The sequence below is a fragment of the Megalops cyprinoides genome, chromosome 17 (genome assembly GCF_013368585.1).
Source record: "Megalops cyprinoides isolate fMegCyp1 chromosome 17, fMegCyp1.pri, whole genome shotgun sequence".
Lineage (NCBI taxonomy): Eukaryota > Metazoa > Chordata > Actinopteri > Elopiformes > Megalopidae > Megalops > Megalops cyprinoides.
In genome coordinates, this window is record NC_050599.1 from 8049276 (window position 1) to 8072002 (window position 22727).

At 40.7% G+C, this 22727-nt stretch overlaps 1 protein-coding gene across 1 annotated transcript; it reads right to left on the bottom strand.

Moving 5' to 3' along the window:
• Positions 1-9371: 9371 nt before the first annotated feature.
• On the bottom strand, positions 9372-16379 carry slc35f6 (solute carrier family 35 member F6). The gene is made up of 6 exons (XM_036550105.1): positions 16167-16379; positions 13551-13623; positions 12901-13072; positions 12318-12530; positions 12100-12210; positions 9372-11328 (listed from the first exon to the last, which is right to left on the bottom strand). Exons 1-6 carry the CDS (start codon positions 16241-16243, stop codon positions 10856-10858), a joined length of 1119 nt encoding a protein of 372 aa, XP_036405998.1. The 5' UTR covers positions 16244-16379; the 3' UTR covers positions 9372-10855.
• Between the last annotated feature and the right edge of the window lie 6348 nt (positions 16380-22727).

Below are 22727 nucleotides of genomic sequence, written 5' to 3' on the forward strand. Positions count from 1 at the left end.
TTGCGCGCTTGTTTACTGCGACCCATCCCTGTTGAAATAACCCAGAACTTCTCACCAAAGCAAAGCGTGCAGCTGTTTCTTTTTTGTCCCCACCCCACCCCCCCACCCTGGGGGCTGGTGCTGGCAACTGCAATTAATTGTGGTAATAATATGCCGCAGTGGAAACAAAACTGCAAATTAGCAGGTGGGAAAGCACCGGGACATAATGAGAGAGCAGCTACACAACAGGTGTCTAGCCGCTGGATGTAATGACTGACGAGTTAAACATTTGACTTCTCTATTTGTGTGTCCTTTTCCACATTATTGGAACCATACTGTGTGTGTGTGTGTGTGTGTGTGTGTGTGTGTGTGCACGTGCGTGTGCGTGTGTGTGTGTGTGTGTCAGAATGAGTGATGAAGACATATTTCTTGCCACAATCAAATGAGATCTATGGCCACCATAAGTATAATAACAATTAATATTCTTGTATGCTAGGACATTGTCATCTTACAAGGACATCTCCTTACTATGCTTGTAGTAAATTAACATTCACATTAACATTACGCTGAAATGGTAACACAGGTTTTACAATTAATGCTGTTTATACTGTGTATACCTTGGTAGTTTTTCATGTCTTTTCAGACAGGGTACTCAGACTTTCGTGGGGGGAAAAACAATATAAATGAGTAATCTAGCAGAGCAATTTGATATCTATGCAGGAGGTTTATTATTACTTTCTAATTATTTTTAATGCTTTTATTATTGGAGTGTTAAGAATTGAGCATATGAGCACAACATACAGGTTTAGACATCTTATAAAAAGCAATTATTAAAAAGAATAACAAAAATGTCTTGAAAATGTGAAAGAACTTTGATAATGCTCTATTAATCTGACAATCAAAACCTAAATGGGAGGCAGACTTACAGGCATGGAAGTGCATTGTTTAAAAGGCATTCATTCATACATTTAAGAGAATAGCATGCTTATTATTTCATCTTAAACATAAATCAACAGTGAAAACTATGTATTGACAAGACCCCTCTGACCTGACATGCCAGCACAGCAAAGAAATATCACCCGCCACAAACTTGCTATAAATATGGTCCCGATGACTTGCCCTTAACTTTGACTAAGTTAGTGTTACTGGTTCAGTGATAACTAAAAATTCACTAAACATTTTGTATTAAAAAAGCATCACTTAACTTTGAAATTAAAAATAAATGAAAGGACAGCAGAAGATTAAACTCAGAGGCGCGCCAGGGTGAGTGAGTACTCCTCAGTAAGGGATTAATACAAGAAATAAACACAAAATCACACGCACCAGCCTGATGTGAGTTTATGAAGACAATCCAGCTCCTGCAACAGCCATTAGCTCAGCACTGATTCCTTTAGGTTGGAATTCATGGAGATTGAACACGTTGCAGATCATTTTTCTCCTCAGCTCTACGTGCTACCTTGTTGTCTGCCCGACGAATTATTTACACCAGTGTAAAGAATATGGTATAGGAAAAACATTTGCTGTATTGCTCACTGAAAATTCTTCGCTCAGGATTTGTGGTCTCTGAAATAGCAATTAAGTCAAGTTAATGGCTGGGTCTGTTAGCTCAGTAAGCCTTCTTCAGCACAGGGTCTCCAGCTTGAAGGATTCCTGTTATGTCGATGTGGTAGCACTGTCCAAACAGTGAGTGTATTTTATATATATGCGCTTCTTGGATGGGTCATGCACAAAGGTAGCTGTAAAAGGATATTAATTTATCAAAACCAATTTGGAATAATGTTCAAATTAATGTGCATGATGCTCCAGTATTTTAAAAGAATTTGCACTCCTGAAACTGTTGTAATGTGAAAAAGTGACCTTTGAATATTTATTCAACACTTCTTAAACACATTAGAAAATATTAACACATTTATGATTTGAGGATATGGGCATTTTGTGCACATTGGATCATCTAAATTATGGCTTGCAATACTGGGAATTCTGTGTCTATACATTTGACTTACGTTTCATTCCTAATGTTATGAATTTGACTCATTGACCTTCCACATGAGGAAACACTGGTCAAAATGCATTTCACTCTGGTACAATTTGATGATCTGCTTACCAAAATGAGGGCCCTTTGCATTAGTTTTAGTGAAATTTTAAGTGCTGCTTAATGAAGTGAAGCTGACACTTAAAGTAAAAGGCTGAAAAGTAATCCAAGTAGCATTATTTATGACATAAACTTCACAAGGGAAATGTGCTTAAATGTAAAATACTAATCATGTTAAAGTAGAAAAGCACAAATGTAAAGGAATTTTTTTCAGAACATGTAAAAATATATTATGTTTTATCATTATTGCCAAATTCGTATGTGTACTTTTATGAATTCATAGTAGTGTTTTACATGAAATGTAATTTGTTTGCAGAAATGTATCATTTCAATTTATAAATGTATAATTTGTGTCTCAGTTTCCTCACACAAGTTCATGTATGGTTTCTTTACAGTTCTCCTAAGTAAAGTACATGTGTAAAACCACTGAATGATTGCAGCCTCAGGAAACGGGATCAAGCATCTCTCCTGTTCCTTCTTCCATTCATTTCCTATATAAAACTGTTCAGGAGGGATTTGTTCATGTGTTTAATTTGTTCAAGTCTGGAACTTAAATTCTTGTAAATGTTTAATCCCTGTTTATTTTAACCATAATGTGTAAACAAGTAACTTGTGAGGAAGAGCAGTTCCAGGTGATGATGATCCTTCAGCAGCGTGTTTGATGTGTTTACACTGGCCCGGGCCTCTCTACACCTACATGTGGCTGTGGGTTTGTCCGTGCTGCCTCCAGGTATTTTTTGTGCCTGAGCTGGGGCCGGTCTGTCGCAGCTCACTTTCAGATATGATACTCGGGAGGGCCAGGGTCTGCCGAGTGGAAATGGGCGTGGTTTTTGTGCGCCTTTGTGGAATGAAGAATCAGGATGTTGTTGTTCACACACGCCTCCCGTAAGTAAACAGCGCTGTAGAAGAATGGCCTTTGAATTTAGTTATATTGCCTCGCTGTGAGAAACGGTCTAACAGTGGGGATTGGTATGGGAAAAACATTGCTGTTTTTATTATTCCTGAGTTGTATTATAAGGAATGGTGCTTTCCTGACTGCATGAAAGTGCAGCAGTCTCCTTAGTAATAAGCTATAGTAGCTCCATCCAGGTGTTCATTAAAGTAGACATTCTGTGGGTGTGCTACTCCGGGGTCCTCAGATGTGGTGCTAAGCGAAAGAAAGTGCACTGTACAATACAGGATATTTGGGAGCAAATGACCCAGCATCAAACCATTTGTTTTTCTCAGATGAGCAGATTTCAAGTCACTTCAAATGAGCTTTTTATTATCAAATGGCACTCTAATGTGTGTGTAATTACATTGCTGCCAGCCCAGCTAATAGATGTAGGAATAGCTCAAGAATGGCAGCAGTAAAAAAAAAAAAAAACACTCATCAGGTGCGTACGCAAAATAATGTGGAAGAGTGGCAGCATGGTTGTTTCCTTTACCCCAGCTACCATGGTCTCTATGCTGTGAAGCTATCTCCTGCACAGATGAATGCAAATAGCATGCATTACATTACATTACAATATATTGTCACTTAGCAGACGAACTTATCCAGAGCGACTTACATAGATTACAGTTTTATCCATTTATACAGGTGGAAATTTACTGAGGCAATTATGGATTAAGCTACTTGCCCAAGAGTGTAACAGCATTTCCCTCGGTGGGACAACCTTTTGGTTTACAGGACTTACCACAATGCTACACTGCTGCCCAGTGTTGCCTTGGGCCTCTGAACAGTCAAAAGAGGATGCTGCACACATCCTGACATGTGCAAGCTGACATTTGCGAGTGCTTCTCTGTCAAGCCGGAGTGCTTCTCTGTCAAGCAAGTGGCCATTGCAAATGGCTCCACAGTATGCAAGAGCACTGAATGCGGTTTGAATGTTGCCAGTGAGAACATGGTGCTTGTTTTGGTTGGCCACTAGGGGCATGCATGACGTATCGATTCTTATGCCAGACACCCAGACAAGGTGGCATGCTGTGTATAGTGTAAAAGGCATGTGTTCTTTTTAATCTGTCTATCTGTCAAAGTTTGGACTTAATTGCAGTCTACCATTAGCTTTAGCTTTTTTTGCCTAAAAATTATTGTAGAAATTAAATGTACAGTTTACCTTTAAATAATCTTGTGTCGGAGCATAACGTGATGCAGTTTCACATATCTGGATCGCATCTCGAGGGACATGGGATGTCAGAAACATTATATTCAGGGAGAAAAGGAAAACCCCAAGAGTGACATATTCCATGCATTGCTTGACTGTTTATGCTAAATAAAAATAAAAACCTTCCAGCAAGCCAGGTTGCCTCCAAATGAGTCATTTGAATATACTACCCTTAAATGGGCATGAAACATAGATATGAGCAGGAAATTACTTTGCATGTTTACACAAGCTGCATGGATACACAGTATGGTGTTACTACAAACTGATGCCATATACAGTATGGTGGTGTATGGTATTAGTTTGTGCTAAACCTGCTATGTCTGTAAACTGGAGGTCTGCAAATGGCTGAAATCCAGCTTCAGCCCAGCGAAATACCCCCACAAGATGCCTTGAGCTCAGAGAAGTTATTTACAATGACGTGGTTGTTTTTCTTGACGATCCAGTGTGCGCTGTAGAGATTCACACCTACTTTCACATGGACAGTTTACAGTTACTAAAAGCTAAACGACTACTTTATGCCTCGGTTTCATTTCAAATTAGCTTGGTTTGCAGGCAAGGCTTCGTTCCAGCCAAAGATGGCCTTGTCAGGACCTGATTGGCTCCAAGCATACAGTTCAGAAACCTCCATAGAAGTGCTCCTGCATGTCTCCAAAATTTGTCACAATATTGCCATCTTGTGGTAATTTTAAAAACTTATTTTAATGAAAGCACAAATTCTCTCTGAGCTTTCGTGACCTTCACTTCATTAACCATGGGGAATTTCCCTGTTCCAAATAGTGAAAATTTGGAAGTAATACGGCACTTTTTAGAAGAATATAATTCAGTTGAATTGACATGCTGACATATTTAGATCCTTTTAGTTTCTTCATAAATCAATGAGATGCATGACTTTGTGAACCATGCTATCCCACAGTGGCATTCCATTTACAACTACTGTTAAACAGCTACCTAAAATGAGTGACAAAAAAATGCTAATGACCAAGTAACAACACATTTTGATTGCACTGGATGCATACTGATGGTCTTCTTAAAAGAGCTGTACCACAACACCTGCCCAAGGCATCACAGCCACTCTGGCAGGGCACTGCTGGATCAGAACCAGGTTACTGTCATGTTTTCCTCTATTCCAGGGCTCAGGTTGGTCACAAAGCACACAGTTGCACTGGGGCAGTCTCCATACCCTACTGTCAAATCTGCTGACATAACTGCAATTGATTTCAACCCTATATTCATATCCCTAGGCTCCGTAGCGTACTTCTGATAGACAGCACTTTGTGTTTGTAAAGCAAAAGGAGTTACACATTTTGTTGTGTGATATAGTATTGGGTAGTGGTCTTTGGATCCACAAAGATGCTAAGGACATCTGTAACTATATGTTTGCATATATGAGAAGGGAAGTCTGTGGTAGAATTTACGCTGGTAACTTCAAGTCATATAAGCAGCTTTGTGATATTAGGAGTTATAAAATTTGTCAATTTTCAAGACTTTATGTATATTCTGCATCAGAAAAAACAATTACCTTGAATGCCTGTAATCACAGATGTTAACTAGCAGTCTCTGGACTGGAGTGTTTGTATGTGTGTCTGTCGTGAGCTCCTTGTGATCCCCAAATAGACTCGATATTGTTGCACTGTGCAATCCATTCTGAAGAATCACATCTATCCAGATCCAGGCCGCTGTGGAGGGTGCCAAGGTGTCTGTCTGATTCATGTTCATTTTTCCCTTCATTCCTCAAGATGTTCATGATGGTCTTTTACAATCTTGGATGGCGTCGGCAATGGAGTGCCCAACTTCACAGCTGCATCCTTTTAGCGCAAGATTATGTTAAAATAATAAGTGGCTTTTATGTGCCATTTAACTGGACTGAGTGTTCTATAACATACAAGTGAGTCCTGTGTGAATCTCGTAAGTACATTTCTTGATTTTTACAAGCTGAGTACTTGAACAGCATGAGTGTCGGGAATGATTTTGTCACAGTGTTTTTGATCACTATATTCAGTGTACTCTTACATTAGCATTTCTTATGCATGGAGTTTCTTATACATGGAATGCCTTGTATGTGACCTGTTGTAAGGCTTACTTTTCTGCATTATAACTGCGCAGATGTCAAAACAGATTATCACCTTTAAGACTTGATAGTTTCCTGTTTGCAAGGCGAGGCATGTGGATAACCCCTCGTCAGCTATAATCCGAGCACAAGCACTTAACCCGCAAGCAAGGTCACTTGTCGCAAAGAGCTCGACCATGTGCGCTTCCTCTGAAAAATGTCTCAACCTAGATTGCATTTCCTCTAGAATAGAAAAGAAGAAAAAAAAAATAACTGCAGAAACAGATTGAAATATGTTTAAAGTGGTGAGTGTGAGATTGTCCAGGATTGAACCCTGGACATGTTCCCAGGACAACAAGAGCCCCGAGGGAGCTGACCAGTTGAGATACGGCACACATTTTGGTCGGGGATATCTGCAAAGTAAAAAAAAAAAAAAACCAGAATACTGTCAAACACAAATAATTTACGATATGAAGGAATTTTCTATTGTTTACTTTAGACCGCATTTTATTTGTATGGTCTCATATTGAGGGCCCAGCTGTGTCTGACTCTATCGGGGGATGCAAATGTCCACTTGAGACTTTAAGTGCTGATGCAGTGCAGAGCTGTGTTTCGCTTAACGTAAGTGCTCTGTTATTCCTATATTGCCACAATCGTTGTATCTGCACAAGGGAGTTTTTTTCTGTAATTATATCATGCAATTCTGGGTGTGTGTGTGTGGGGGGGGGGGGGTGGCAGCAGAGTTCATTTTGCGTTTTCAGATGGCCAAAGCCAACCCATGTGAGACCCCTCACTTTGCCCTCAGATTCCTTCCATCTGAGTAATTGAAGAAAGATGCTTTTTCTTTTTTTTACCTTTTAACTTAATTAGCACAGAGTGTGCGAGCACAGAGGATGACCATTTGGCTCACAGATTAGCTGCCAATGGTGTTGATGACACGTGATGGGAGACACCTGCACCACACTGTCAATCTGGGGGCCTTTTTACAAATGAGGACTTTTCCCTAGTTCTGGACTTTGCTTGAACCTCACTTGTCATCGTGAGCTTCATCAGTTCAAAATCTGGAATCATTGTTAATACTTTCATCTTATGCATTTCTTGCCAAACTTCCCAAATTCATTAAGAATTAAGACAAGGTAAACAACAATTCCCAGTAAGGATAGACTAAGAATAACTTGCACCACATTGCAATGGGTGAATCTCTACAACCACTTCTTATGTCTTCAGAGTCAAACTGCTTACTTGTAGAGTCCCAAAGGGATAAATTTCTGGCCCACTGTTATAAATACAAAAACCTTTTCAAGGTTAGGCTCTGTGTTCTGTGTTGTTTTTTGGGATATACCTGTGTATCTTGCTACATTTTCAAGTCTTGGACTCCCTAGGATTAATATACTTTGAAGCCTGCTTTCTTGCTTAGCAAATGAATGTTCACACTTTGTGGCAGCTTACATGGTCATGCCGACTTCATCGACAAATAAACCTAAAATCAGTAAGTATTGGACATTTTCAGTTTGAGAAAACACATGGCGGCATGTTATCCAAATAGTAAGACATACAAAAGTTGTTGCTATGTATGGTGGTATTTAATGTTATGGTATTCAGTCTTCCTAAAATTCACTCATGGTGAACTTACAATAATAGTGACAGTTTAACATTTGGTGAGTGCATAATGTGATGATGTGTGTAATACATACTTCCTCCACTAGGGGACCTATTTAACTCACTGGCAGACAAATTCATTAGGGGCCAGGAGTATGCCGCTGTGGTAAAGAAGAGGGCTTGTATCCTTGTTCGGTTTTCTGGAGGGATTGGCTGTTTGTCCTAGAGAAAGGTGGTTGGCCAGAATTGTCTTAATTCACATGAGCCTAACCGATCAGTGGTATTGGTTGGTAATGAAGACTCATCGCTACTTCTGCTACTTTCTCAGTGGATTATTACCTTGGCTTGAAAAAGCCATCTTAATTTTATTATCTCATTTAATTTTCTGTACACATCTCCTCAAACAGCTTTTTAGCTACACTGACAAAACCTGGCCAGTACCTTCAGCTGGTATGGGATTGCGTTGCTTGTGTTTTAGCATCAATATCTAAAATTTTAATAAGATATGGGATATTTCACATCAGAAATCTTACTGTTAACGAACAACAGAACGTTCAGAATCAGGACATTCTAACACATGCAGCTGATGTCACAATGGGCCTGCTACAACAGCCACAGATACAGCCCATCTCTCCAGCAAAGCACATAACTATTAGCTACTACCATGCTAGGCTTTTTCAAGCCAGCTTAAAGTTTGTCATAAAACTTTCCTTTCTAACTCCTTATCATCTCCATGCTTTTTCATACCCAGGCTCCTTATCACCCCCCTGTGGCACATCTGTAGTACTGCAAATAAATCGGGCACTTCATTGGGAAGTAATCTTTTGTGTTACATTATTTCCTTAACAAACCAGTCAACATAATTTCAATTAATCCTCACCACCTAATTTTCTGACTTGAAAAGGTGAGCAAAAGGAAACAAATTCAATACAATCAAGTTTTTTTCTCAAAACTTGCATGCCATTGAGTCCAGTGATCATTACAATTCATGAAAAATTGCATTTCGAATGAAAGACTTTTTTGTTCTATAAAAATAACATTGCAATTAAGAAAGCACTCAGCAGTTAGATTGAACAGGCCCCTCACTGTGCCCATCCAGCATCAGCTATAGGGTTCATTTGAGGCACACTGAAATGCTACTGGCGAATCCCATTTAAAATGAAATGATTGACTGGTCAATCAATGCTTTTGATGCTTAAAAAATTGTGAGTATGCATCCAATTCTGTGAATGAATGAATGAGGGTCCCCATAAAGAGTTCTATTTTCTGTGATGTTTTAAAGATCAGTGTCACAGTTTTTTTCTGGAACAGTCAAAATTCCAGTGAAGCCGACCTACTTAAACAATGGAATTGCAAGGTAAATGCTTGGAGATGCTATGCACTTGCACAGCACACACTTTCATGTGATTTTAGCAGTGAATACCAGTCATTAGTGACACTGAGTGTGCTCAGTGTAAAAACCAGTGAGGTAGCCAGTGTATTTAGAGTATCACTCTATTGACATTGCTGGGCTTCATAGTAAATGTTGTATGGCAATGATTAAGCGAGAATGGTGGATGCATTTTTTTGTCATGAAAATTTGCCTAAATCTAGGGAAAGAATATTGAAGGGAAAAAATATTGATTTTCCAAGACCGTGGGAACCCTTCCACATGTCCAGAGCATGATTAAATGTTTCATTTTGACTTGTACTGAGGTGTGACTGGGTCTGGTCAATATTACAAATCAATATCAAAAGAGTTACACATCTGGTAATTGTCAGTCCAAAAAAATTTAATCAAATCAATTGTACAACCTGTTACAAGCCATGCTTATTGGGTAAGCTTCCTGGCCTACACAGAAAGCTATGTTATGGTTCAGTAATTAAGGTTGTCCAGGTTAATTCCCATGAAAGTTAAATACTTCTAGTAGATACTTCTGGCCAAGAGGAGTTCCATAGTCACCTCAGGTCCCACAAATTAAAATCATCACAAGAAGAGCAAGTCAGATATATCAGGTCCAAATCCCTGGCTAAAGGACAATACAACACCTGAAGCAAAAGGGTAGTCAACCAGAATTGCTCTCCTTTGCTCCAAATTTAAAACAAAAATGCAAGTCCATCATACAATTACTTCAGTGATTATTCTTTTTTCCTTCACAAGATCTGTATGTGCGCATGTCCTGATGTCTGCTAATATTGCCACCCATAAAATCATGGCTCAAAAATTTAAAAAGAGAACCTTTCCAAAATCCTGAGGTCAACAGAATGAAGGCGAATTTGAACGGCAACTTGAATTTTGCCACAATTTAGCTCAGTGCACCTCGCCAGTGATGCACAGGTTAAACACAAGATTTCCCTCACACAAATGTGGACATAATACAATTACAAGCAAGATTGCACAAACCTATGAAACTTTGAATCATGCAATGCCACAGAACACAGGTGGTATCCGTGAACACCACTTTTCAAACCTACTAGTTGATTTTAAGGAGAGAAATAGTAGTTGGCACTTAACACAAAAGGACTGGTTTAAAAACAAAAGCAAAACCTAAATGGCAAATTGAAAAGGCACGGACCAAAACAAACAGGAGGTCAGTTCCAACAGAAACTAGATTAAAAACACGAATGTTTAAAAAAGTACCCACATACCATTTACCTGTATAAACATAAGACCAGTGTTGGGACCGCTTTTGAAATAATGTTACCCTCTTGAGGTACAGGGTTCACAAGTGTTGTGCTTTCTGTAGAAGTGAATTAAAACAAAAACGACAGCAGCTTTTCGTCCATCCCTCCCCTACTTCTAAAAACATCAAAAAGGAGAAAGTGTCCCTCCTAGTCTCCTGCTACACCTGTGGAAACGCAGGTGTCTTGCGGAATCAGTACTGCAATGGCAGAGAATAACATTATCGCAAAACACGATGGGGACCCGAAACACAGTAATGTCAAAAACCAACAATAAAAACATATCTACGGAGACGCTCGTGTGCGTCCGGCATCACGCCGCGGGGCAAAATTCCTAGCTAGCCTCGTTAACAGAGCCCCGGCCGGCGGACAGGAGTCCTTCCCTCTCACCGCTGTCTGCCTCACCCTGGACCCAGCAGGGCAGCTTGTCCAGCAGGGGGCGGTGGAGTCCATTGTAGAGGGCAGCTCCTATCAGCAGGATGATGAAGCCAAGCACCTGGAGGCCGTGGAACTGCTCCCAGCCCACGGCCAGGCTGACGGCCCAGATGACCACCGTGCGCAGGCTGTCCAGCACCATGCGCGTAGTGGCGCTGATCTCCTTGGTGACGCTGATGCCGGCGAAGTTGAAGAAGGCGATGCTGACCGTGTTGCCCAGCAGGGCCAGCACAATCATGGGCTGGTGGCCGATCTGGCAGAAGGCGTCCAGCGCGTCCTCCAGCACCTGCCGCGGGTTGTTGCTGAAGCTGCCCACCGGGATGTAGAACATGGGGATCAGCAAGATCGAGAGGATCACAAAGCCAAAGAAACCTGGAGCCGAGACACAGAAGGTGCTGCTTTTAATGCGTTCAGCGTGCATCACAAAACCCTATTTATGCAAGTGCCTTTAGCATCCCACTTTCAATTCATGCAGATACTGTCATGTGCATGACAAAACAATATACATTTATACAGTTACATAGTGTGTAACTAGCTTCAGCATCCCCTTTTAAATGCACATCATGTAAAGAACCATACAACCTTAGTTCATCTTCAGAATTTCAGAATTTTTGCACTGTATTCAAGATGTAAAACGCTTCCATGTTTAACTGGCAATGTAATGCCATGTATAGAATAGCCTCACTCAAAACAGAGTGTATGACAAAATGAGCACATCGTATACCTGTATCTCTCACTGATTCTATACTGAAAGTGAAAGTAGGAGATGTACCTCCAATAGTAAACTGAGATTGAATTGATTAGGCAAATATTCAGTGCTGACATTACTGATAGCTGGGCCAGTATTTAAGTGTATGATATGAAAAATCTGTGGTATTAATACTCAGTAATTTTAATGAAGGTAAGACTATGAACGCTGCATGAAATAACATCACTGACAATAATAATTATAAATGACTATAATAATTACAATAATTATAAATAATTTTCCTGTCTGAAAGTGACTGAACTGACCTTGCTATAATGAGTCACTGTGTACCCAGAAAGAACTGGACTGTCATAAAGTGCTTGATAAGGAAAAGTGGGATTTGATTGTAGAACATTTGGATATGAGACTAGTTGAAATGCACCTCCCTAACCCACCTTCAGTGCCCACGGCCCGCAGAGGATGGACGTCATGCTTATAGACAAACTTCTCCTCCAGGACCATCTGCACCGCGGCAATGATCTGAGCCATGACGATCAGCAAGTCGCCTGAAAGTTCAAAGGGGACAAACACTCTCAGTTGGCTCGGTTTGCCACTCAGCGCGTCGGATAAGCCCAAATTTCCCCTCCGCCCGCGCTCTCCCTTGGTGTCAAACCTGTGATGACGTCGCTGAGCTTGTGGGTGTCGTGGTTGCCGCTCACAAAGTCGGCCAGCCCCACCACCACAAGGCCCAGGATGGTGATGAGGATGCCGATCCACTGGCTGGCCTCTAGGCGGCGCCCCAGGAAGGCCACTGACAGCAGGCCTGTGAAAATGATGACTGCCCCTCGCAACATCTGGAAGCTGGAAGCACTGGTCATGTTCAGAGCTGGGAAAGGAAGAGAACCTGCGTTAGGATTATGGGTGCCAATGTGGAGCTGGGCCAAAGCCAAACATTAACCCAAACTTCTTTTGAAGATTGTGAGGATTATTCAGTTATTTGCGTGGCAGACATCCTTATTTCAGTGACTTATTTAGCTAACTTTTTTCCATACAGTACACTTATACAGTTGGGTATTTACTGAAACAATCACTCAATGATTCTCAACACCAGTGCTCAGACTAGGAATCAAACCTGCACCCTTCTGGTTACAAGCTGTCCCACAGTGCCATGCCACTGATATACAGAATCCTGCTCTGCTTCAGTAGGAGGATCCATTCTGAGTCACACCAAACGAGGAGACGTCACCGCAACGTACCGACATACATGATGGAGGTGGCTGTCATGTCGCAGAGGGCGGGCGGGAGGAAGAGGAGGGGGTTGAAGCTCTGGCCTTGGTTTATTTTGGGCTCTGGCCTCCGTCTGTCATGACAGAGCATGATGTAGAAGACGACCAGGCAGCTGAGCTCTCCCAGGAACATGCCCACAGCCTGTGTGGAGAAACACAAATCCAACTCACCGCTGAGGAAGACGACATGAACGCTGAATTTCTCTCTTTTTCAAATGGCACTGAAGCTTGTTTGTAAAGGATGAGAACGTAAAACCAAGGGAATGTGTTTGGTTGGCCAGTACAGAAACTGGAAAACCTTGGAAAAGCCTTCTGTGATTGGTGCATTGGGCCAAACACTTTCAACGGTAGGTTACACTTTCTACCACTGAATATTTTCATTCAACTGAATGCAGTTTTTCAGGATCCCTCTGATTCAAAAAAGATATAATAATGAAACAGAAACAGAAAGTACTGGTATTACATTAGCAAGATCTCCATCATACTCAAAGATTAGCAGCTGTGTTTTAAAATGTCATGCCACACCAAATTTTGCACAGATTCGCTGATCTTTAATGTCACCCTAAAACACAGACAGTCTCTCAACAGGTGACAGGGCACCTCAACAAAGGTGACGGTACCTGTAAGAAAGGGTGGGAAAACGTGTGTGAAGTTGAATCATGGCATCCGGGTGCGGAGAAGTTGTCCGCCCATCTGAAAGGCAACAAAAAAAAAAGTTAACTCTTTTAGCTGACTTGGGGAGAAAAAAAAAATCAGTATCTGTATATCATCAGGAACATGTCATGTCATGATATTCCATTGCATTACATTACATGTAAAGTGGAGAAGTGGACATGCCATTACATTTACTTAGCAGATGCTCTTGTTCAGAGGGACTTACAAAGCTACAATTTTGACATGTTACCCATTCAGTACACCTGAATATTTTTGAAGTGCCTTGGTCAATGGTACAACAGCTATGCTCCATTTAGGAATCAAGCCTGCAGCCTTCTGGTTACAAGCCCTACTCCTCACCACTAGACAAAGCTTGAAGTGTAGCCCTGAGGAAACACAGGCAGTGGATCAGGACTGCAAGTGGAGCAGGTACAACGCAAGAGATTTCATGTTACACGTGTAACCAGTCTTTTCTTCTCAGTGCATGGTCCCTAATAATCTAAATCTGAGTTTAAAATGCGAGCTTTCCTCTCTCATCTGACCTCTGCTCCCAGAGAGGAACAGTGTGGCTGGTGGTTTAGGTGGATCAGATATGAGCAAAGTGTGCAGAAGTGGAAGTGACCACAATGTGCCCTCATGCATTTTATTACTGTGGCCGAATAACATGCCACATTGCAGAGTAAATTTTTACTCCTTTATTATGCCTATTGAACACTGAGGTATTTTGATCATGTTGTTGCAGGCCACACCAAATTATCCAAACTACAAATCAATCACAACTCGGAGAACCTGCAACTTCCTCTCCCCATTTGAGTCAGTATGCATTACCTTTAGTGAAAACGGAACTCTCCATATTTCCTGACAGAAAAACTAGACAAAGGTCAAGAGACTGTTTACGCTTCAGGATGAGGAGAATCCACAGGAAGACTTGAGTAATCCATATCCATCTGTTTGATCAGCTCCCACTAGGGACCGATACGTTCAGCTCTGTTGCAAGAAAACTGAAGTAATGTTTAACCTCTCGGTGAAGGGAGGAATGTGAACTCTACTCTGAAGCAGACCCAGCGATACTGACATGTGATGCGGCGGTTCTGCAGGTACCACGCTTGTGTGTTGTGCTTTTGTCAGTGAAGCCTGAGAACTCAGTCAGTTGTCTCAGCTGACATCCAGACAGGCTGAAACACTACACTAGAAAAACATGTTTGTATCATTTTGCGGGCAACACGAGAACAGTAATAAATATGACAACCAGCAAGCTGAGCAGTGAGAGATTAGAGAAATTAGCCTGAATCGGGACATGCTGAAGTGAAACCAAAGGAAAGCAATGATGTCAACCTCCGTGAACAAAATGTTAAGTGGGTCTAAAAATACAGCCACTCACATGGTTAAGCCTCCATGGATCCTGAGGCAGTAAAAGGTGCTAGTGCTTTACCTAGCGTCACAATGGAAGCCTGAAGGGAATCAATGTGTTCATGTACACGGTCCATACACAAGTGCACACAAAATATGTATCTGGAATGATTAATTGTGGCAAGATAACTTATTCATATAAGGCACTTCGCCCTTTTTTTTTATTGAATTCTTGATAAGCAAATGTCAGCATTTTCAGTACTCACTTTCATCACATATTGGGATGGACTGAATAAAACAGATTTTGGGAGCAATTTAAAAAATTATGCAACCTGACGTCTTCATGTCTTAAAAGTAACAGGTATACCTTTGATGAACCTGTGGGAGTGGTGCGACAAAAAGCCTGATTCACTGTCACAAGTTTTTAAAATCGCTGATGCGGCACTGTTTTTGCGCACGATGGTATTCGATGGCATGACTAGACTTGCGGGATATTGGTGACGCTGCAGCACGTGAACTTTCAGGGCTGCGTTGTGCCGTGGAGCGCAAAGCCGCGCAGATTCACACTTGGAACCCGTCCATGTACATCGTCAGGTTAAGTCGGACTGGGGAAATAACGAGCCACCTAAACGCGTTAACAATCTGTGAATTTGCGCCATAGCCAATACAGTGTAGATTCCTTTTACATAAAGAATGTGGATCATCTGAGTTTCATGAGTAGGCAGAGACCCCAGCATGCTTTAAAGATCAATGAATGAAGCAATCTGTGTGGTTTCCGAGCAGCATTGTTATCAAAAAGCACAACCTAGTAGGCTACTGCCTACTGCAACTTCGCCATTAAAAGTATAACAGTGATACAAGATAGTATTCACTGTCACAGTTGTCCCTAAATAAAGATGCTACTCCAATTACTACCACTACTGCTACTAGTAAGTCAGTTATAACAACCTCTTCCATCGGAATTTCCTTCAACACGTCTTCCAAATAACTGACTCGTAAGTGTTGACTACGAGAGATCAAAGTTAAATAACTGAACTTCGTCTGATTAATGACTTTACAGATAAGATGACATTGTCTGATCATCCTTTTCTAGGGTAAAAAGGGTTTCGTAAATTGTCTCTCTCACGAACAGAGAAAGAGGACAGTAAATATACATTCCAAATGGTGAATAACCACTGAGTGCATAGAGAGAGAACTGACTTCGCAAAAACATTAACACACCGAACACTTACTTTGCGGATAACGTGTTGATGGACCCCGTTGTGAGCATCATTGCGGCGAGCAAAAGTTGATATTTCGTCCAAGCCATGTTGAATGTGAGTGTGTTAACAACAACTAGCTGTACATATGTGATTTTGACTCAGGTCGAATCCTCGATCTCCGCTTCTGTATACCCCGTTTCTACGCCTTCCTGCTCTATCACATGACTGCTGGAGTCAGCTGACTCGGTACGCAGCCTCTGAACTTTCGAATAGGACACTGCCCAGATTCTGATGGACCTCTAACTGTTCCCTCAAACGAACCGGTTTCCCGCTATTTCATATTTCATTCACAGAAAATTGTCTGTCTTTTATCTTGGTCTCTCACTCGGTTTAGGGGTGCATGAGTTGCTTCAGCGGCGAACCGGGCGCAACTCCAGGGAGCGTGCCTTCTTTACCGCTAAAGGTTGACCGACAAGGAAGATACATTTAGTTCCTGGCGGTGAACATGCCAGCTACTGCGCGTCTCAGTAAAGTCACATTGTCTGTACTGGATGTGGTACAGTGAGGTACCCACATTGAGGAATTGAATATTCCCCTCGTGTTAAAGCTGACACGAGTCTGTTAGCCACAATTCGAGGAAAGATTCAAGACATCAATAGATGTGTTTCTGAAATATGTTGATGCAATTCAGCGTGCTGAATTACTTTTTACAAAAAAAAAAAACCTTTTAACCCCTGAAATTCCAGCTCCTTTGTTTTCGCCTGTCGCTGCGATCGCTGAGGGAAAAAAAAACAAAGAACAGAGGAAATGAACGGCAATTAATTGAAACAATGCACAATTCTTAAGGGCTATTGTGTTTTTGCAGACCATGCATATTCATAGTGTCTGAGACAAAGCAAAGTATTTTTTTTTTTTATCTTGGATTTAAACGTGCGGAATAGTTGCTGTCTGTGTTTGCAGGGGCCGGCGTTTCTTGTAGTCTTTTTGCATTGCATTTTAGTGGAGTGAATTTGTTCATGTCACGCTAATTCTGTAGCTTCAGCGTCCTAATTCAACATTTATACCCTTTACATTTTAGCATCAACATGATTCAACAGAAAAAGAGTGTAATATGTTTTCCATCATAAATTCAAAATAGGCTTATTACATTAACTGTTTCGAAAAGAACAGCATCATATGTTCTCAAAAGGACCGTGTCTTTCCAAAAAAAAAAAACACTACCCGAAACCAGGTGCCTTGTTGTCAGGACAAGCACATAAGTACATATTATCACCATATGCTATAGGTATAGAACACTGCAAACTGCACCTCAACAACTGCTCTTAACATGTTTTATGTTTATGGTCATACAAAACAAGATTGTGCTGTACTGAAATATGAGGACAGAGCCTTAGAAGAACACCAAATACACAGACAAATGCATAGTCTGAACACCAAAGAAATACCAAATTGTAAATTGCAACCACCGTACATTTGGTGGAGAATGGAGGTGGACGTGGTTCCCTTAAGGGCTGCTTTGCACCTTCTTGCTTCTCGTGGGCTCCTGTGATAGTGCGATAATGATCTCAACAATGTCTCCAGGTCTGCAAAGAAATGATGGACATAAAATAATTTTTTTGTATGGCCATTACAATCTCCAGTCCTCAGTCCGAAAATAATATTTGTGGTCTGAAGAAGAAGAAGTAGTCCTCTACCAGCTAGCGTGTACTTTGTCTGGCCAACTGTTGAAGCATGGTCATGCGGCACCTCTTATATTGTGACTCCTTGTATGGCTTTTGCTTTGTCTTGTACTTTCCAACTCTGCCTCACTTGTAAGTCGCTTTGGATAAAGGCGGTTGCCAAATGAATAAATGTAAATGTAAGCTGATAAAACAAAACCGAGAAGTCTATCAGAACTGGAAAATTGCTCCGGGGATGAATGGTCCAAAAATCCCTAAGAAGTGCCACAACTTTCAAACACTGCAGGAGGTGTCTTGGACCCTTGTCATGCAGATTTTTATTCTGACCAGGTCCTTAACTTTGGCTTATACTCTTGACAGAGCTGCTTCAGTTTCCCTACCAAGTTCTGAAAGTGTTTGTGATGTAAACAGTGGGAAACCTGTTGAACAACAGCCTTCCAGTAAGAATGTGGTTCTTCAATTATCTTCTATTGTCTTCAGTTACCAAGTTCTCAGTCTTCCTTCAAAGTGGCTTGACCTTAACGTTGTCTGGCTAACATAAACTTCACTTTAATTCTCATTTCTTACATTTTATCTTATAGAAAACCAAGGTGGTGTTTGTGGTGACATTTTGATGACAAGGAGAAGGAAGTGTGAATCTGAATCCTGTTTATTTACAGAGCTGCCTAACTGCATACACTTTTTCTTCACTTCCGTATAAGCTGTCACGCAGCAGTATTTATTTAACTCATAATCTAGCAAAACCTATTAGACAGACTCCCTTCCAGTGGTGACTTTGCAGATCACTAGTTTGCTTAAGTGTACCTACGTGTAGAACGTTATTCGGTGACGTCCAACTAAATAACTTTTATCAAACGTCCACGTACATAAAGTGTGATCTTAATGAACAAAGCAGGGAGAGGGATATGAGCATGACAGTCATCCATAACATTTTCTGATGACATATTTTAACTTTAAAAAAACAGCACTGCTGATTTTCACGTGCATGTGCACTGGGCGTAAATTCAAAACGTGGATTTGCGTGAGGCTGTAGCAGGCCTATTGAGGGGGCGGCTGAGACAGTGGATGGGAACTTAGCAAGAACAGCGTCTCTGCTAAATGCAATGTCTGTAGTGTCTCACTAGAGGGCACCCATGTGCAACTTTTTATAGTTAGGTAACAGAATCGGGTAACTTCGAACTCCGATTTAAGTCTTGGAGGGCTGTGTATGCGCTAGCCTTGATTATGAGCCATGCATCTCTGACTGCAGTGGTAAGACTGACCTCTATGCATGGGAAGTGAGATTATGTATGTGCAGGTGTTTGTTTCAACCAATTGTTTCAATGAATTGGTCCAGTTAGTAAATTGGACATTATATACCGATACAATTCACAGAATACACTGCACAAAATATTTCATATTTAAAATATTTCGTCTTTAATCACAAATTGTAAAACATTAAACCAGCCAGGCAAAGAAAGTTTATGCTAGTAGTTTTGCTAATATAGAAATTAACAGCTATGCCTGGAACATGAGCTAGCATGCACACAGCCTTTAAGGAGTTATGCTTGTCAGAATAATTAGAGTCCTCACACTGCCCTTGATCTACTTTCTGCATAGTGCAAGCATATGTAAAATGTCTGATTGGTTACATTACTGCATAGATACATTTTATCATGATCTAAACAAAATCAGGAATGTGTGTTTACCTCAAAACAGCCTTGTTTGTTTTTCACAGTTTTAAATGACCCTACTAATTAAGATTCATGGATTCTGGCTCTCAACTACACAGCTGAACTTTTCTGCAGGCAGAACATATGGCCTCGGATGACTGCAGTCTCGGCCAGTTTGTTTTTCAGTTTTATAAACACAAGAGGGCGCTACTGTCTCTTGTTTCGGAATCAGCCATCGGCCTCAAGCTTTTCTCACTGCATCGCTGTATTGTTTTTGGATTTGAGTCGATTTTTTTTTTCAATAAGATTGAGACAGTTTTGTATTCCATAACATATGTATAACATATGTAATGTGTTCAGGGAATTGCATTTAGATGTATTGAAGATTCATGTTTTATTCAGTTATTATTAATAAATCACCCACGCATACTGTATTCTGTCCTTTTCCTTGAACTACAGTCTTACAATCTGCACAGTCATTACAGCTTTTAAAACAATCCAGTGCCACCAACACCTGTTTAGGTAGTCTTCACAAGACCATCCATCACTGGTGCAGTTTACAATGCATTAGATTACATTGTTGTCATTTAGCAGACACTCTTATCCAGAGTGACTTACATACAGTAGGTTACAATTTTATCCGTTTATACGGCTGGAGATTTACTGAGGCATGTGTTGGTGTTGGTGCCCAAGGGTACAACAGCAGTGCCCTAACAGGTGTATCGAACCAGCAACCTTTTCGTTACAAGTCCTGCTCTTTACCCCTACACCACAATGCATACCAACTGGGGGAAAAAAATGTGACAAGAAGGAATGGTTTTTGCTCTGAATGAGCCAGACAGTTGATTGACAGTCCCATTCACTTATTTTCTCAAGTGGAGCCCGCAGAGGAGCGGGAAGTTGGGAACGCCCCGGGAAAAGATGTTGCAGGTGCACCGATATGAAAGCAGAGAATGCTTGCTTGGGGACGACTGCAAGGTTCGGCCTCATGGCCGGACTCAAGGGAGCCAGATGGGGGAACAGCAAAGCACAGTAAAGAGATATGATGGATGCAACCCATGGGAGCACCGGGGTTCCATTTTAATGCACAATTCGGGATAAAGGGGTAATACTATTCTAACGCTGCTGTGCCGTTTCATTTTTAATTTGCAATTGCATTAAATTCCCACAAAAAACATATATGGTTACACAAAAATGGAGAGAAAATGAGCAGATATACTAAGATTAAGAAGAGTCAAAGCTGTTAAACTGATACCAGCGTTTATATGGGTTGGCATTGTTATTTCATATTTGCTAGTATGAATATCCCGCTCAGCTGTATATATAAAATCATTCAACCAAATGATTTTTTTTTTTGGTGTGGCATTGTATAGTGACCTTTACGGTGAAATTGGCACAGGTTGCTTTACAGAGCTTTTTCTAGAGAGTTTTTTTTTAAATTGTGATACTGAAGAGTTATTCCCTGACCCCTTGAATAATGCGATTGAGATTATCTCCATAAAATGTCAGAGATATGATGTTATATATGTATAGGTCATTATGTCCCATATCACAGTCCCATGGATTGAGGAGAGAGTGTGTAGGGTCTTTGATGGTCTTTAGGGGCTAGGAATGGTCTGGAAAAAGGCAATGATTCTGACAGACAGGTTTGAGTTCAGGTCCCTTCAATGTTTTAGGGTCATTGGCCAGGTCATTCATGGCATTCTGTGCAACGTCTCTTCATGGGGAGAGGAAACAGGACTTAATACCATCAGATAACACGCAACCTGTCCTGATATTCAGCGCACAGCAGATCTATTTCATGCACTGCATCACAGTTTAGATCTCCTGTTTCAAACATTTTAACTTCATTTTCGAAAATCTGCACATCATTGTCCTCACACATCACAGCTTCACCCAACTGTGACTTGCTGAATAACCGTGATACTCGGAGTGGATCCTTTGTTCCAGAAGCATCCCCTATACACGCTGAAGTGCGTAAACACAACGGGATGGAGAGCCGAAATTGTAGCATCCTTTAATCCCTTCAAAACACAGCCGGCACTTAGGAAATAGTGGCTCCAACTTAATCAAGCCCGGTTGCTAAGCTACATCTTCCCAGACTCATTCGATGTCTTTCCCCAGCCTCCCTAATCAATCTAATTGCCTTCTTTTTATTTACCGCCTCCCATCTCTGTCACATAGTCATTTAGAATCATTTCCTCGGCGCTTGCAGGGAAAAAATGACACAGCTACATGTCATGAAATGCCTGCACTCCTTGGTGATGATTTTGATGGTACGGCTCTGGCCTATATTTAGAACGCAAGGGGAGGGGGCACCGTCCTTCCTTGCACTTCATTTGCCGTCAGGGATGATTTGTATTTGAGTTTTGTTTCTTTGCTTTGCCCCAAAAGACTAAATATTTTCTACTGGTGGCCGTAAGATCCAAGAATCCCTTGTTGCTTGCCTCTGGAGCAACACTCTAATGATTAAAATACAGTATAAACATGTCAATAGCATTTTCACACAGCTTGCTGGGACATTGTGCAGTTGTTTTTTTTCCCAGTTATACATTTTTAAAAAGAGTTCTAAGTGGGCTTAGCATCGAACAACTGACAAACATGGTACTGCAGTGATATGCAAGCTGAAATCTAAGACTGCCACAATTAAAACTTAATTAAGAGGGAACATTTTGAATTATTTTGCACAGTTGCAATTAATATATTTATTTTGTCATGCCATCATGGTATACAAGGACTTAAAATTCTATAGATTCTTCCTATTAAGATTTTTTGAATATGAAATGTATTTTTGTATTTTGTTTTGTTTTCTGAGAGAACCATTTCATGCTGTACTGATATACTTTGATCATTTGTGTGATTCAGAGTAATGACAACAGTTGTATTACCACTGACATTAACATTATAGCCTTTTTACATGAAAAACCTAGGGTTCTTACAGGCTTACAAGGATAAAGATTTTTTTTCTAACAAAAACATGCACACAGCTTACTCTGAAATGCACCTTATGTTGACTTAGCCCTCTTTAGTATTCTTCAAAATAATCCATCTCAAAGTAATTTCATGCTATAGAGCAAGCAGGTTTAGTTATGTTTCATTCAAATTGAGTTTGATATTTATATTAACACATTTCATATTCAATTCATTGCAAGCAAGATATTAATACCATTTAATGAAACAGAAACTGTTTATTTTAATTCAGCCTTGTGATTGCAAATGCCATATTTTAGTTAACTGATATTACCGTTGAGGAAGTCATA

Bases quoted from the DNA above. Each gene is read 5' to 3' on its own strand.
- slc35f6 (XM_036550105.1), bottom strand. From the start codon at position 16,243: ATGGCTTGGACGAAATATCAACTTTTGCTCGCCGCAATGATGCTCACA. The intron at 13,624-16,166 runs GTAAGTGTTCGG...GTTGCCTTTCAG, and splicing joins ATCAACACGTTATCCGCAAA to ATGGGCGGACAACTTCTCCG. The intron at 13,073-13,550 runs GTACCGTCACCT...TTCTCCACACAG, and splicing joins TTTCCCACCCTTTCTTACAG to GCTGTGGGCATGTTCCTGGG.